This window comes from Phyllostomus discolor, chromosome 4 (genome assembly GCF_004126475.2).
Source record: "Phyllostomus discolor isolate MPI-MPIP mPhyDis1 chromosome 4, mPhyDis1.pri.v3, whole genome shotgun sequence".
Classification (NCBI taxonomy): Eukaryota; Metazoa; Chordata; class Mammalia; order Chiroptera; family Phyllostomidae; genus Phyllostomus; species Phyllostomus discolor.
Genome location: NC_040906.2, coordinates 156,016,762 through 156,035,067, shown reverse-complemented (window position 1 = coordinate 156,035,067; position 18,306 = coordinate 156,016,762). Strand labels below are relative to the sequence as shown.

Below are 18,306 nucleotides of genomic sequence, written 5' to 3'. Positions count from 1 at the left end.
TCCATTCTTAGAATATTAGTGTATTAAATGCACAGCATGTCATATTGGTGGTGTCATTCCTGCATAAAACTTATCACAGGACCTTCAATATAATTGATACTCAATTTTCCCCCATTAAGTTAAATAATGCATTGAAACAGGATAATAGTTTAAAAAGATATGAAATTAGATGGACCCGGAGAATCAAGTCCCAATTATGTCATTTGACAGGGGTTCACCTTTATATGTATCATTTTACTTAAATTTTTACATGTGTAAAATGGGAATAAATTCAGTTCATAATGTAAAAGTCTGTTTTGAAGAAGTATAAATGAAAGAATGCATTACACAGAGTAAGATCTCCCCAAGAATAATTACATAAAACAATCAACGAGAAGATAATAAAATAGTAAATGAATTTAGATATCTTTAACTCCACAGAGCTTGTGATAACTTCTTTTACATATAGGGAACTTAATGCTTCTTTAAAATATCTCAAACATTCTTTCAAACTAAAAATTTATCAGAGAGAAAGGCAAGCCTATTTCTAGACATAGATACTATTATCATGATACAAAATGACATGAAAAATTACAAGGCACATAAAAAACACGAAAAGCCACTCATTGCCAAAAGAAAGCAATCAATAGAACTAGATGCAGACATGAAACAAATGTTCAAGTCATTAAACAGGGAGCATAAAATCACTATGATTACAATGACAGAGGATCTAATGGGAAAGATAGCCAATATATAAAACCAGGTGAAAAACTGCAGAGATAAAAACTGTAAGAATCAAATAGAAATGCTGGAAATGAAAAACACATTTAAGAGATGAAGAATGCCTTCAACAGACTCATGAACTGACTCAACAGAGGTGAGAAGTCAGGTAACTTCTGGCAAGTAATATGAGAAGTTACCAAAATGAAATGTAATGAAGAAAAAGATTGGAGTAAACCACCCCCCCCGCACACACACAAAACAACACATCCAACATCTCTTGCATCACAGTTGTAACACACTTATAATTGGAAACTCATATGTGGAAGGTATCGTTGAAGAAATAATTGCTAAGAACTTTGAAAAGTTGAAGACAGACACAAGCAACAAATCTAAGAGAATACAAAGAAGGATAAATACAAAAAATAATGAATTTAAACTACTAAAATTTAAAAAACCTTGAAGTCAAAGACAAATACATACAAGAAAAATTAACATATAAAATGATTTTTAAAAACTACAGCATACTTCTCCTCAAAACCATGAAAGGCAGAAGAAAATGGCGTAACATTTTTAAAATTCCGAAGAAAACAAAATCCCCCCAAACCTGCTCACTGACAATTCTTCAGCAGATATAACATTCAAAATATCAAATACAATACTTGAAGGAATTCACTGCAAGTGGATCTGTACTACATGAATATTACAGGAAAATTCTGAGGCTGAACAAGGTTGATATCAGACATACTGAGATCTTCTATAAAAAATGGGGAACATTGGAAATGTAAAATAAATGAAGGTAAAATTTGTTTTTGTTTTTTACTTTTAATTGCTTTACTAGATAAATATTTAAAGCTGTAGTCAGCAAACTATGGCTCATAAGCCAAATCTTTCCCTCAGCAAGACAAGTCGTCTATACCTTTGTTTGCATACTGCTTATGGGCACCTTCACACTACCATGCCAGAGTTAAGTGGTGGTAAAGAGAACATGTGGCTGCTAAAAATAAAATTACAGCCACACCTAGGTACTTGTAGACTTTAGGCCTCATCAAACCCTGAGCTCGTTGCATTTTTTTTATATATGAAAGTGTTTTTATTTTTTTTTAAATTTTATTTAAATTGTTGTTGCAGTACAATTTTCTATCTTTTACTCCCATCCCAACCCACCCACCCAACCCTCCCCTCCTCCCTCCCATTTCCACCCGTCCCCAGTTTTTATCCGTGTGTCCTTACACTAGTTCCTGTAAACCCTTCCCCTGAAATTCTCTCTCCTCTCCCCTCTAAATTCTGTCAGTCTGTTCTTTATTTCAGGGTCTTTGGTTATATTTTGCTTGTTTCTTGGTTTTGTTGTTTAGGTTGTCAAAGGTGAGATCATATGGTATCCTAAGAACTCTAAAACACCAATCCAAAAGAACCTATGAACCCCCATGTTCATAGCAGCGCAATTTACAATAGCTAGATGCTGGAAGCAACCAAGATGCCCATCAGTAAACGAATGGATCAAAAAATTACAGTACATTTACACAATGGAATTCTATGCAGCAGAAAGAAAGAAGGAGCTCCTACCCTTTGCAACAGCATGGATGAAACTGGCAAGTATTATGCTAAACGAAATAAGCCAGGCAGTGAGCTCACTGCATTTTGATGAGAAAAATATGTTTCAGCCCTCAGTGTTTGCTTGGGACTCATCATGCTTGCTGGAACTTGTATCAGTCACGACTCTGCCCAATAAGAGAAAATGCTTCATCATTCATCCTTTGTTCTCCACTCACTGGTTTCAGCACTCCTCAACAAGTTCCAGAACGAATTAATAAGTACCGAGGTATTTATTAGCTGATCCTTTACAGAAAATGTTTGCCCATCTCCAGTCTAGAGCAACAATAGTACTTCTCTAATAGAAGAATTAAGATAACAATAGCAAAGAGTATGGGAGGGAGAATTTGGGAATATATTGCAGTGAGATCCTTGTATTACATATGTAGTACGACTGGCTCTAGAACAACTTCAGGGTTAGGAGGCACCTATCCCTGTGCAGTCAAAAATTCCAGTGTAACTTCTAACTCCCCAAAACTTAACTACAGTCATCCCTCGATACCCAGTTACATTAGAATACTTCAACATGGCTTTATCAGTAATTAGAAAACTAGCAAGGATAGAGAACCACTGAACAATGCTATGAAGAACTTGAACTGACATTTATAAGGTTCCGTCCAACAGGATCAGAATGCACGTTTATTCTTCTTCCAGAGAATCAATGAAACCAAATGTTGGTTCACCGAAAAGATGAATATTAGTGAAGCACTGGAAATATAGCCAGAAAAGGGAGACAGGGGGGGAGAGAGAGAGAGAGAGAGAGAGAGAGAGAGAAGAAACACTATCAAAAGCAGGAATGAAAGAGATAATATCTATACAGACCCCATATACTTTAAAAGCATAATGAAGAAATAATACAAACTCTTTAAGTCAGTAATCAAAAATTTCCTGACAAAGAAAAACCCTGAACCCAATGGCTTTACAAGTGAATTCTACCAAATACTTAAAGAAGAACTGAACCAAAATTTCTCACCTTGTTCTAAAATACTTGAAGAGGAGGGAACACTTCCTAACTCACTCTATTAGTTACCATTCTCTTAATGCCAAAGTCAAAAAAAAGAGAAACTACTACAAAATACAGACTACTCTCTTTATAAACACTGATACTAAAATTCCCAACAAAATATTAGCAAATCAAGTTCAGCAGCACATTAAAGAATTATACACCACAACTAAATGGGGTTTATTCCCAGAATGTAATAAGCATGGTGAAACATCTGGAACTCTGTTAATGTCATACATCACATTAACAGAATGAAGGAAAAAAATCATCTAAATTGATGCAGAAAAAGCCTCAGAAAATTTAATACTCCTTCATGATTAAAAAACTCAAAAAACTACGAATAATAAGAAAATACAACATAATATAAGCTATATATAAAAAATCCACAGAGAACAGCATACTCGACAGTAAAAAGACTGAAAGCCTTTCCCCTAAGCTCAAGGAGGCTACAGAACTCTTGATTTTACCACTTCCATTAACATGATATTGGAATGGAAGCCAGAGCAATCAGGGGAAAAAGTAAATAAATAAATAAATAAATAAATCCAAATAGGAAAGGAAGAAATAAAGGGATTTATTTGCAAAAGACATTATTTTAGATGTAGAAAACTAAGGATTCCATTTAAAAATGCTAAAAGTATGAAGTACTGGTAAATTCGGCAAAGTACAGGATACAAAGTCAACAAACAAAAATCAGCTGCATTTCTATACACTAACAATGAATGAATTGAAAATAAAATAAAAATATAATTCCAATACAGTAAAACTTTAAAAAATAAATCACTCAGTAATTGAATTAACCAAAGAGGTGAAAGACCTGTACAATGAGAACTACACACAAGGCTGAAAGCAATTAAAGAGGACAAATAAATCCAAACACATACATGTTCATGGTTTGAGAGAATCTTGTTAAAATGTGAGGAACTTCAGTGGTACAATAGGTTAGCACACAATACTTACATAATGTCAACAGTACTCCAAGTGATCAATGCGATTCCTATCAAAATCCCAATGATGTTTTTGCATAAATAAAAATATCCATCCTAAAATTCATATGGAATTTCAAGTTACTCTGAATAAACAAAACCATCTTAAAAACAAGAACAAAACTAGAAAACTCACACTTACTACAAAGAACAGTAATCGGCACAATGTGGCATTGGTGTAAAGACGGACATACAGACCAATGGAATAGACTCTAGAGAGCAGACATAAACCCTTGCATGTATGTTCAAATCATTTTGACAGAGTTAGCAGCTCCATTCAAGCATAGTCTTTTCAACAAATGGTGCTGGGAAATCTGGATATCCACATGTAAAAGAATGAAGGTCGGCCCCTTTCTAACACATACAAAAATCAACTCAAAATGGATCATAGATCTAAATGCAAGATCTAAAACAATAAAACTCTTAGGAGAAACACTAGGGGCAAAGCTTCATGACACTGGGTTTGGCAATGATTACTTGGATGTGACACCAAAAGCTCAGGTAACACAATAAAGAATACATAAATAGAACTTCACAAAAACATAAGCATTTTGTGCATGAAAAAACATTATCAACAAAATAAAAATGCAACACTTAGACTGGGAGAAAATATTTGCAAATCAAATATCCAAGAATTAATACCCAGAATACAGAGAGAACCCCTACAACTCAATAAAAATGCAAACCACCAGATTAAACATGAACAAAGGATTTGGATGAAAATGTCATAAAAATATATACAAATGGCCAATAAGCACATGAAAACATGTTCAACATCACTCATAATTAAGGAAATGCTGATGAAAACTAGGAGCTACCACCACCACCTCATACCCATTAGGATAGTTACTTCCAAAAAAAACACACAAAAAACCCAATTGGTGGCAAGGATATGGAGAGACTGGAATCCTTGTGCTTTTTTGGTGGAAATGTAAAATGGTATAGACACTGTGAAAAACAGTATGGCAGATCCTCAGAAAATTAAAACCAGAATTATCACATGATCCAGAAATTCTACTTCTGGGCATATGATGAAAAGAACTGAAAGGGTATCAAAGATATATGTGTACACCCACATTTATAGTAGCATTATTTACAACAGCTAAAATGTAGAAATAACTCAAGCACTCATAAGCAAAATGTGTATACATACAATGGAATATTATTCAATCTTTAAAAAGAATGAAATTATGTAATATGCTACCACACAGATAAACCCGCGCTATACTAAGTGAAATAAAGCAGTCAGTAAAAAGACAAATAAAGTATTAGTCTACTTATATGAGGTACTTAAGAGACAAAATAATAGACAGAAAGTAGAATGGTGGTTGCCAGGAGTTGAAGGGAGGCAGGAATAAGGTATTATTGTTTCATAGGTAGAGTTTCAGTTTTGTAAGGTGAAAAGTTATGGGGATGGATGATGGTGATGAATGCATATATTTAATATCATTGAATGTACACTTAAATATGGTCAAAATGGTAAATTTTATGTGTATTTTAGCCAAATGCAAAAAAAATTTTTAAGGAAAAAAAAGAAGAAAAGATCATGTCAACAGATACAGGAAAAAGCATTGGATAAGATTCAACATCACAGAACTCTCAGCAATAGTAGCAGAGGTAAACTTTTTGACTTGAAAAGTGACATTTACAAAAACTCTACAGCTAAGGTAATACTTGTATTATAAAAGACTTCTTTTCCATGAATTCAGAAATAAATTGAGGATTTCTTCTTATAATCTTATCCAAAAAACACTGAACATTCAAGGTATAGAGATTGAAAAGAAAGCAATGTCTCTATTTGCATTCGATCTCTATATAAACAAATAACCCACAAAAATGGCCCAAGAGTTAATAAGGGAGCTTATCAAAATCACAAGATACAAAATTTGTATTTCTATGTACTACTGTGAAAAACAAATCAAAATTTAAGAAACAGTATCATTTATAATAGCACCCCACCAAAAAAGAAATATTCAGAAATAAATATAACAAAATATGTGCAGGATTTGTATACTAAAATTACAAAACTCTTTTAAAAAGTTAAAAAAATCAAAACCCTATATAAATGATGATACATCATATTCATAAATGAAATGCTAATTTGTTATTGTTCAACACTGCTAATTCAACTCATTATTTTTAAAATTTCAACTTCTAGCCCTGGCTGGTGTAGCTCAGTGGATTGAGCGTGGGCTGCGAACCAAAGCATCGCAGGTTCGATTCCCAGTCAGTACACATGCCTGGGTTGCAGGACATGGCTCCCAGCAACTGCACATTGATGTTTCTCTCCCTCTCCCCTCTCCCTCTCCCAAGAGACAAAACAATCACTAGAACTAGACTCTCCCTCTCCCTCTCTAAAAATAAATAAAATCTTTAAAATAAATAAATAAATAAATAAATAAATAAAATTTCAGCTTCTTCCATACTGATCTATATATTTAAGACAATCCTATTCAAAATCCCACCAGGATATTTTGAAGATTTGGATTAATTGATGTACAAGCAAAGGAATTATTATAGCTAAACAACTTTGAAAGAGAACAAAAAGAAATCATACTCCCTGACTTCAAGACCTGTTACAAAGCTATAATAATCAAGGCAGAGTGCTACTGGTGACATAAATCAACAGGTTAGAACAGGTTTCTGAAATAAACCCAAGTAAAAATACAGCCATCCAATTTTTGAAAAGTGGAAAACAACTCAATGGAGAGTGGACTGTCTTGTCAATAAATGAAGCTAGAAAAACTGTATATGCCCACACTACAGGCTTAGCAAAGAGAGGCATGCCCATTTTCCAGGGATAGAAACTACTTAGCTCAGTATCTACAGTCCTACAAAAGAAGAGATGCTTTCATGAAAAAAAAAATCTGAAGCATACAAACAAACGTGAAAAATCCCAACACACTCCCAAGAGACAAAACAATCACTAGAACTAGACTCAGGTATCACCAGCAATATGAAACGGTCACCAATCTATAATTATAGATATAAACTTAATTTAATACAAACATAGCAAAAGAAAAATTTATGAAATTTTATGAGATTTAATAGGTGCATTTTAACATCAAAAATCTAATTCGTCGTAAGTTCTATCTCCCATATTTGTATGTACAAATTTTAAAGGCAAAAGTTACAGAAATAAGAATTGTGGCCTTATGAAAACATATTTTCTGCCTTCAGAAAATACTGTACACTGATTTCCATCTAGTGCTTTTGAAACAACAAAAATAAAAACAAAGACTAGGAGATGTGACTTATTTATCTTTATGTTCACAGAATCTAGCACAAGGTTGGAACATGGTAAAACTCATTATTTAACTCATGTCTAAACTCAAGACGAAGTAAGATAACTTTATCTTACTCAAGATGGTTAAACTCATGGCTAAACTCAAGATAAAGTAAGATAATTTTAAAAACAGAGAGAATTGTTTTGCTATGTGTATTAGTTTTCTATTGCTGTCATAAGAAATTATCATAAATTTTGTGGCTTAAAATAATGTGAATTTGTTATCTTACATCAATAGTTTGGTAGGGTTGCTGTAAGAGGGGTCTCACTAGGCTAAAAATCAAGGTGTTGAACTTCTCTACATTTCTTTCTTGAGGTTCTGAGGAAGATTCTGATCAGAGCAGGTTGAGGACCCCACAATCTGTGGTTTATGACCCTCTAACCCCATTTTCAAATGCAGGAACAACAAGCCCAGACCTTTTCAGATACCATATCACTGACTCTTCTTTTCCTTCTTCTGCTTTTAAAAACTCATTTGCTTAGGTTTGTCCCACCCAAATAACCCAGGATAATCCCATCTCAAGGTCCAGTTAGCAATCTTAATTGCATCTGCACCCTGAATTTCTTTGACAATGTAAGAAAACATGTTCAGAGATTCTGGGGATTAGAATGTGTATGTTTGGGGGACTGTTATTCTAAATATTCTACTATGCTTTTAGAAAGTTTTATTTAAAAAGTAAAGGTACCTATCTTTACTTTTTAAAGATTTGTTATCTTTAAAACTGTAAGATATCAATATTAGGGATAGGACATACATGTGATCCTCAAAATACTTAAAATGGACACAATTCTATCAGTGGTTTTTATTTCCTATCTGATACATTATTATAATAGTTGGAGTTAATACTCCATTTTAATTTCATCATTCCTTTCTAGGAAAAAGGTTGGATCATTAGGATTTATACACATAATACCTCTAATTTTAAAAGCAAAATACTAACCAACTTGTACTCTGTAATGTAAAAGCATAATTATTTCATGCAGTGATTCAACTTAAGAATTAAAAGACCATTCATATCAAAGAAAAAACATGAATGCTAAACAAGTCAATGTGCATTCAACCAACTCCATGAACAAAAGTAGTGTTTTATATTCAGTATTTTCCCATCAAAGTATTCTTTACCTAGTAAGTATAATAGGAAGTGATATTAGTAACATGGAGGCATAAGACATCCCTTCTTTATATCCCCCTGTTTAATCAATGAATTAATTGATCCATCTATATACTAACAAATCACTCTTTGGGGTATTATGGGACCTAGCACCCTACTCCAAGGGACCCAATAGGTAAGAAACACAAAACTCCCTGCAGAACCAGCAACACCAGCAAAACTGCCTAGACCCCTCACACGGCTGTCTGGCAAAAAATCGAGTAAGTGCTGATTAAGGCAGGTACTCACACATGAAAACAAATCTGTGGAAGTCGAGCTTTCTCAAAAAAACTTAAGACAATAATACATCATCTGCTGAAGGCAGTAAGCAAAAAGTTAAGGATATGTATACTACTTAAAATGTGAAGGTACCAACACATAACTACAAGGAGTATGAAAAAAATCAAGCAAATATTGCATCACAAAAAGAACACTGTATTCTCCAACAACTGAGATCAAAGGCATGGAATACTGCAATCTGATTGAGAATTCAAATAGTTGTTACAAAGAAACTCAAAACTAACAAGAAAACGCAGAAAGACAATTCAATGAAATCAGGAATAAAATATATAAACAAAATGAGGTCTTGACCAAAGAGAAGAAAATTATAAAAAGAATCAAACAAAAATTCTGGAGCTGAAAATTCAATAAATTTAATAAAGTATGCAATAGAGAACAGAACATAAAAATTTTTAAATAGCAAAAAAAGAAATTTAGATTTAAAAAGAGTGAACAAAGCCCTATGTGAGCTATGTATATCTATCAAAAAGATACAATCAGAAAAATCAGAATTCCAAAAGGAGAAGTAAAGGGGGCAGAGAGTTTATTTTAAAAACAATAGCTGAAAACTTCCAAAAGCTAAGAAAAGACTTGAACATATGAGTCTACAAAACTAACTGATCATCCTAGGCAAAAAGATTTTCTCCAAGACATATTAAACTGTCACAAATTGATGATAATGAATTTTAAAACTGCCACAGGAGAAAAAAGAATATAACCTACACAGGAACCCCCATTAGGCTATTAACAAATTTCTCAGCAGAAACACTACAGGCCAGGAGAGAGCGAATAACACATTAAAAGAGCTAAAAAATGGAAAGGGCCAGCCAATAACACTTTACCCAGCAAACTTATCCTTCAGGTATGAAGAGGAAGTAGAGGTTTTCCAGACAAACAAAATCTGAAGGAGTTCACCACTAGACCTGCCTTGCACAAAATGCTAAAAGGTGTTCATTGAGCTAAAATGAAAACAGGCTAATCAGGCACATGAAAACACTACAATGTGTATATAACACATTGGTAAAGATGAAAAATATACAGTCAGACTTAGAAAACTGTAACTCTGCATTAGGATGTTGCATTAACTGCTCAGCTTAGAACATAACAGTCAAGAGAAAACAGTAAGAAAATTAGCTGTGACTACTATAAGTTGTTAATAAACATACAACAAAAAAGAGGTAGACTGGATATGGATAATATAAAAGAGAGGAGCAAAAAAGGCAGAGCCTTTATATGAGATCAAAGGCAGGTTGCTATAAGCCAAAAATGGACTGCTTTATCCATATTATGTAAGACATTTTATTTTATGTAAGTTCCGTGCTAACCACAAAGCAAAAGTCTATAGCATATCCAAAAAAGTCGAAGAGGGAATAGGACATACCACCATGGAAAAAAACAATTTACAAGACAGGCAGAAAGAGAGGGGAAACAATAAAACCAGAACGTAATTAATAAGATAATAGGACCAAGTCTTTACATATCATTATTACTCTAAATGTAAAAGGACTGGATTCACCAATCAAAAAGCACAAAGTGGCTAGATGTATAAAACAAGACCGAACTATATTCTGTCAACAATAGATCCACCTCAGGTTTAAGGACACACAAACATTCAAAATGACAGGATATAAAGATAACCCATGCAGGGTAGCTACACTTGTATCAATCAAAGTAGATGAAGAATATATAAATATATGGGAACTAAACAAATCCCTGAGCAACCCATTGAACAATGGGGAAATCAAAACAAGAATCAAAAAATATATCAAAATGAATAAAAATGGAAACAGAATACACCAAAACCCACAGGATGGACAAAATCATTTCTGAGAGACAAGTGTATAGTGATAAAATGCATATATTAAAAAATAAGAAAGATGACACAACAACAACCTACTTTTACACCAGCAGGAATTAGAGAAGAATAACAAACAGCCCAAAGTTACCCAAAGAAGGAATAATAAAGATCAGGAAAAATGTAAATGAAATAAAGCCCAGGAAAACAACAGAAAGTACTGATGAAACTAAGAGCTGGATTTTCAGAAAGACAAACAAAACTCATGAACCTTTAGCCAGACTACTAATGAGAGAAGACTCAAATAAAATCAGAAATGAAAGAGAAGAAATTAAAACTAACACTACAGAAATAAATAGGATCATAACCTAGAAAAAAATAGACAATTTCCTAGGATAATATAACCTCCCAATACTGAACCAGGAAAGGACACAGAAAGTCTGAACACACCAATTTAACATGTAAGAAGACTGAATCATAACCAAATCCTCTGATAACAGAAATCCTCATGACCAGGTGATTCCACAGGCGGAAGCACTTTTAAATTCATTGCATGAAGCTGGCATTACCTTGATCAGGGCGGAATAAGAACCATAGAAAACTATAGACCAATATCTCTGATGAACATAATTGTGAAAATTCTCAACAAAATATTAGCAAATTGATTTCAGAACTTACTAAAAGGATTATGCATCATAACCAAGAGGGATTTATCCCTGGTATGCAAGGATAGTTCAACACATGCAATTCAATAAATGTAATAAACCACATTAATAAAGTGAAAGATAAAAATCACACCATCTTCAAAAGATGCAGAAAAAACATTTGAAAAAATACAACATTCTTTCAGAATAAAAAAAAAAACCCTCAGCCCTGGCTGGCATAGCTCAGTGGATTGAGCGCGGGTTGAGAACCGAAGCATCGCAGGTTTGATTCCCAGTCAGGGTACATGCCTGGGTTGCAGGCCATGACCCCCAGCAACCACACATTGATGTTTCTCTCTCTCTCTCTCTCTCTCTCTCTTTCTCCCTCCCTTCCCTCTCTAAAAATAAATAAATAAAATCTTTTAAAAAAATAAACCCTCAATAGGCTGGGTACAGAAAGAATATAACCTGAACATTCAAAAGGCAATATATGACAAACCCACAGCTAACAGTGCACTCAATGAAGAATAACTGGAAGCTTTTCCTCTAAAATTAGGAATAACACGAGTGTGCCTGGTATGGGAGTCCCACCTAGGACAATGAAGCAAATCAAAGAAAAAACATCCAAACACGAGAAGAAGAAGTAAACTATCACTATTGGCAGGTGATATGATCCTATGTATTGAAAATCCCAAAGACTCAAAAACCAGTTGGATCTAATCAATGAATACAGTCAAGCTGTGGGATATAATGCCAATACATGGAAAGCAGTTGCATTTTTAAATAGAAAATAAAACATGAAAGACTATCCCACTCACAACAGGATCAAAAACAATAAAATACCTAGGAATAAATTTAATCGAGAAAGCAAAAGATCTGTAAAATAAAAACTGTAAGGATGCTGAAAGAAAAGACGACACGAACAAGTGGAATGATATCTGATGAATATTTTCCATCATTGGATTGAAAGCGTTAATATTGTTAAAATGTCCACATCAAATTCATCTATGAAGTTAGTACAATCCTTATGAAAATCCAACAGCATTAAAAAAAATGATCTTCAAAATTGTATGAAACCACAAGAGACCCCCAATATTTAAAGGTACAGTGACGAAAAAATAAAAATAAAACTGGAAGCATCATACTTCCCACATTCAAATAATACTTTAAAGCTGTAGTAATTAAAACAGTATGGTACTGGCATAAAATAAGCACAGACCAATGCAACAGAATAGAGCACCCAGAATTAAACCCCCACATACACACTAGACTAACATCCAATGCGGATAAACATCCAATGGGGAAAGAATAGTCTCTTCAGCTGGATAAACACATGCCAAAAAAAAAAGTACCCCTATCTTAGATCACTCACAAAAATCACCTCAAAATGAATCAAAGACTTAAATATAAAACCTGAAACCATAAAACTCCTAAAGAAAACATAGACATAAAAATCCCTGACATTGGTCTCGGTGATGATTTTTTTGATATAACACCCAAACCACAAATAATGAAAGAAAAATTCAACAACTGGGACTATATCAAAGTTAAAAGCTTCTACACTAAAAAAGCAAAAATTAACAAAATAACAAAGTACCTATAGACTAGGAGAAATCATTTGCAAACCATGTAATGAATAAGGGGTTAATATGAAAATTTTCTTTAAAGGGGAGAGGGTAGAGGAACTAAGGAGACATCTTTCCAAAGACATGCAAACAGCCAACAAGTACTTGAAAAGGTGCTCAAAGTAACTAATCATCACTGAAAATACAAAAATCCAAACCACAATTAATACCATTTCATACCCATTAACAATAGCTATAGTCAAGATCACAGGTGACAACAATTATTGGCAAAAATATGGAGAAAAAGGAACCTTTGTGCACTCTTTGGGGGAATGTAAACTGGTTTAACCACTATGAGAACAGTATAGAGATTTCTCAAAAAATTAAAAACAGAACTATTAGCCTTTTTTGGTGTGGCCCAGCCTGTGAACCAAAGGGGTACCAGTTCAATTCCCTGTCAGGGCACATGCCAGGGTTGCAGGCCACATCCCCAGTTGGGGATGTGCAAGAGGCAACCACACACTGATGTTTCTCTCCCTCGCTTTCTTCTTCCCTTCCCCTCTCTCTATAAATAAATAAATATCTTTAAAAATGTAAATAAAAATAGAACTATCATATGACACAGCATTCTTAATTCTGGGTATATATACAAAGTAAATGAAAACAGGTTATCAAAAAGATATATGACTCCCATGTTTACTTTAGCATTACTTACAACAGCCAAGACATGAAAACAATCTAAGTGCCCATCAGTGAGTGAATGGATAAAGATGTTGGTATATAAACATACACAATGGGATATTATTGAGCCAGGAGAGGGGGAAAAAAAACAACTCCAAAGAGAGTGGAATGGTGGTTACTAGCAGTTGGTAGGTAGGGAAATGGGAGATATGTTGTTTAAGATACATACTTGCAACTAGTATGTAACACAACCTAGAGATCTAACACATAGTGCCAATAAACTATTGTAAACATTAAACTTGCCAACAGACTAGATCTTAATTGTTCCCACCAGTAGAATAAACAATAATTATGTAATGTGATAGAGGGTTTAACTAATGCAAACAAGGCCAGTCATATTGAAATATAAATATATCAAGTCAATCTGCTACACACTTTAACTTATATAATGTTAAATACAATTATATCTCAATAAAACAATGAGTATAATTTAATATTTAATAAGGAAATTATTTATTTACTGATGTATTGTAATGTTACTTTTCTTTATTATCAAGTTTTTAAAATATTTCTATAGCAGAAAATCTACCAAAGAAATATTTCCATCAATAACAAAGTGGTCAGCATTTAATATTAAAATAATTGTATTGGGTGACAATGTTTTGAAATAATTCATCTCCACACATAGTATGTAGTAGTAAATAATTTATAAAGGGAAAGATTTTTATAAATATTATATAGGCATAAAACTAAATATGAATTGAAACTTTCTTCTGAATCATAACATGCGGTATGCCATTTATATATTGCTTGCATATTATATATAGTTATATGTATATATAATACTGTATATGTGTGTGTGAGTGCGCACACACATGTATATACACACACAGTTATACCTCTGATCTAAGGGGAAAAACCCCTCATTGTACACAGTTCAGTTAGCATTAAGAAAACTAAAACTAGCATGAATATCCATTTTTTTCTGTCAATCAAGAATAGCTTTCATAGCCACAAACAAGTCAACCTTGAAATAAAGAATTGAATGTAATGCAAACTCTTTGTAGAAAATAGAAAAAAATCATTTGAAAGGTCTTACTCCCAAAAGCAAATTGTAAATAGATACAGATAACATATGCATGAAGCAGCTGTTACCTGAGTTTACCAATCCGATTTTGTCATATTTTATGTCATAGAAAATAGAAACTAGAGCTGTAAGTATACACTAGAAACTTAGATTTGTTTTAAATAGCTGGGAAAAAAAATATTCCTCAAGAAAAACAAGCCATCTTGCACAGTTATAATGTAGATTCACAAAATTCTGTATTGTTTTGTTCATGGAAAAGTCTTACATATCTCTATAAACTTACCAGCTTGATAGTTTGTGCCTTTTGTGGAACTAGAAAAATGTGACAACACCCAATTGCTTCTGAATGGCCCTCATGGTAGGGACACTTAAAAGGCAAATGGAACCAAAACAGGGAGGTTTTTATAAAAGATATTTTAATGACCTGAAGAATTTTCAGGCACCCAATACAATTTTTTTCATGTATTTACTAGTGGGGTAATATGACTATCTGAGTAGGTATAACTTTAGAGCCAGAAGTTGAGGGGAAGAAAAGTTGAAGAAAAGGGGGGATATGAATAAAAAAAAATACCAGTAATTTCTCATCCATTAAATTAAATGTGCATATTGTGAACTTTAGAGCAATCATAAAATAAATAAAATGAAGAAATATATGTAATAAGCCAGAAGAGAATATAAAATGGAATAAATATATTCAATATAAGAGAAGGCCGAGAGAGGGGGGAAGGGAACAGAACAGATGGGATAAACAGAAAACAAAGAGCAAAATGAAAACACATTTGAAATTAACCAGACCTAAATATAAATGAGCATTGTTTAAAAAAATCAGAAAAACAGGAGCAAATTATTACTATATGCCTAAAATTTTAAACAGCTCAAATGTCCACCAAGATGAATGTAGAAAAAAATTATTATAATTATTACAATAGAATACTATTCAGCAGTAATAAAGAATGAATTAATGATATAATCAACCTGTGTAAATTTCAAAATAGCAGGTTTGGCAAAAGACCACATACACACATACATAGAAATGATGAATAATTCAATTTTTATGTAGTAACAGAATATTTACAACTTCTCTACAGTGACAGAAATCAGATTCAGTCTCCTGGAGTGAAGAGTGGGGCTGAATAAGCGAAGCATGACAAAACCTGGTGGGCTATAGAGTATTTTACTTCACAACTGGGTGGTATTTAATCAGGTATATATTCTTGAAAAACATCACTGAGCTGTACACTGAGAGTGAGACGATTCATTGTCTCTTATGTAAATCAAAATCTAGTAAGATTCGAAAAAGTAATAAATTAGAAATCAATAAAAACAATATATTCAGAAGTCCTACAAAATTTTAAAATTAAACATGCTTTAAGGTAGTGTTAAAAGGTGATTTCCTGTATGTTTAAGAACATATATACAGTTTAATTTGGAGTTTATAAATTTACATTAATAATTAATAACGTGGATATTAAAATTATATATCTTACATGCACAGTCCTCCCCCAAACACATACATACAAAATAAAATAATTACCAATTGAAGCTGAGTATATTTGCTTCATGTGAGTCTCGATGACAGCAGGATCCCGAGAGCTGTAAGTCCCTAACTCAGGGTAAAAGCTGGAGCCAATGTCATCTGGGGGATTGTGTTTCCCTTGTGGATTATTCTTGTTTATTCTAGGGTCCCAATGCTTCAGAACTGAATGGTTCCAGTGTATGTATTTACCATCAAATTGTGGATTTCCATACCAACTGTAATAAAATACATGTAAATAATAATTCAGAGGTGGCAGATCTTCCACGTAAGGTTCAGAGGCTTTGGAAGGTTTCACAGTGATTTCAACTCTTTTTAAATTCTTGATATTTGTTTCACTGTTGATTTTGTCACTCATTTGGGAATCAAAAATTTTCCCCAAGTGAGGAGGTCGCTGATGAACTTCTGGAAGAAGGTCAAGTCCAAAGGGAACTCCAAAAGCAGCTTTATTTGGTCTCAGCATTTTTAAACCCATCATCACAGAAAAAATAAATAGAATAAAAAGTGACAAAATGATGCAAGTCCTTCTTCGAAACTTTGCCATGATGACATACTTTAAACGCCAAAATGATAAATGTTTAGCTGCAATTTATTGAAAAACAGTAATTAGTAAGTGGTATTAATGATATTTTCCAATGTATTCAAAAATGAAAACTCAAGTTCATAAAATTCATTACACTGAAAAAAATTTTACAGTGTACTAGTATATTGATTGTATCTAATATTGACATCTATATATGGCTAGACAAAATAGAAATATTTATTTGGAAATATCACAATTACTTTTTGCCAGATAAACATTTTGAAAACTTTATTTAACAAAACAAATATATTTTTCATTACTTGGAAAGATTTTGTATACCCTGAATATAAAGAAAACATTCTATGTATAGGTACTAAAATTTTTTAAATATAAATATAAAGGTTCAGAGTTTTAAAAAGAAAATACTTATGACATTTTCAAAAACTCATTTTTTAACTAAAGTAATTATTTCACAGAAAGAAATTAATCACACATTTTAAATGACATTTTAGATGGAATAAAATGAGACAAAAAATTTTGAATGATCACAATGTAGAGATTCCTAATTTTAAAAATTTCCTTTTGGAAGTTTGAAAATTATATTGAATGGAGGCTATAAAATTAACTTACAACTTCTAAGGATTTCACATGTATTTTTGTTTTATTAAGTATGTGTATATATATGTATATATAGGTAGGTGTGTGCAAGGGAGACCCCCAAAAAACCCAAATTATCTTCTGGAGGGCGGGCCCCCTGTAGTAACAGGATTCCCCCACTAGACGAGTGTTCTAGGAACCCATCTGTATCATTGTTGGTGTTGTTGTGAGAGGCTTCGTTCAGCTTCAGTGAGTTTTTTTTGGAGACTCTGTGTTTAACCATTTCATGCTGGGTGATTTAAGAGCACACTGGCCGCACTGCACTGTGGTCACCAGTTTCTGACCAAAAACAGCACAACCTCATTCCCCGCCTCCTTACCCACATGATCTCACCCCAAATGACTTTTTTGTGTTTCCCGTACAAAAAGGAGTCCTCAAAGAGGATGTTTTGCTGATGGGGAAGAGGTGAAACAAAAAACAGCAGAAGCACTAAAAGGCATCAAAAATCAAATCCACAAGTTCAAAAAGTGTTTTGAGCAATGGAAAAAAACGTCTTAATAGGTGTACCCCAATGGGTTTTTTTGGGTCACCCCTCGTACATACATTGGCATGTAGGTAGGTGTACACATAGATAAAATATTTAAGTTTTCATGTACAAATTTTTATTAAAAAGGTCTTGGTAAAAAGTTCACACTGATTGTATTTATAAAATATGATTTTCTACTATACATCATGCTGTTGTTATTCTAAAGTATTAAGTTAAAATGAATTAACCATGATAGAAAAGACAGACAAGTAAAATTTAATCTGTAGAGCAAATTTTCTGTCACACACAACTTTCTACAGACCGATGCCTCTATTATGTGTATATGCAAGAAATACT

The 18,306-nt window shown here is 33.1% G+C and overlaps 1 protein-coding gene across 2 annotated transcripts in view; it reads right to left on the bottom strand.

Moving 5' to 3' along the window:
• Positions 1-18,306, bottom strand: part of MANEA (mannosidase endo-alpha) — a 41,254-nt gene that overhangs the window by 15,790 nt on the left and 7,158 nt on the right. For both annotated transcript variants that reach the window (XM_028510356.2, XM_036024486.1), the window contains exon 2: positions 16,304-16,885. In XM_028510356.2, the coding sequence (XP_028366157.1) occupies positions 16,304-16,847 (544 nt within the window). In that variant the 5' untranslated portion in view covers positions 16,848-16,885. The remainder of the gene's footprint in view (positions 1-16,303; positions 16,886-18,306) is intronic.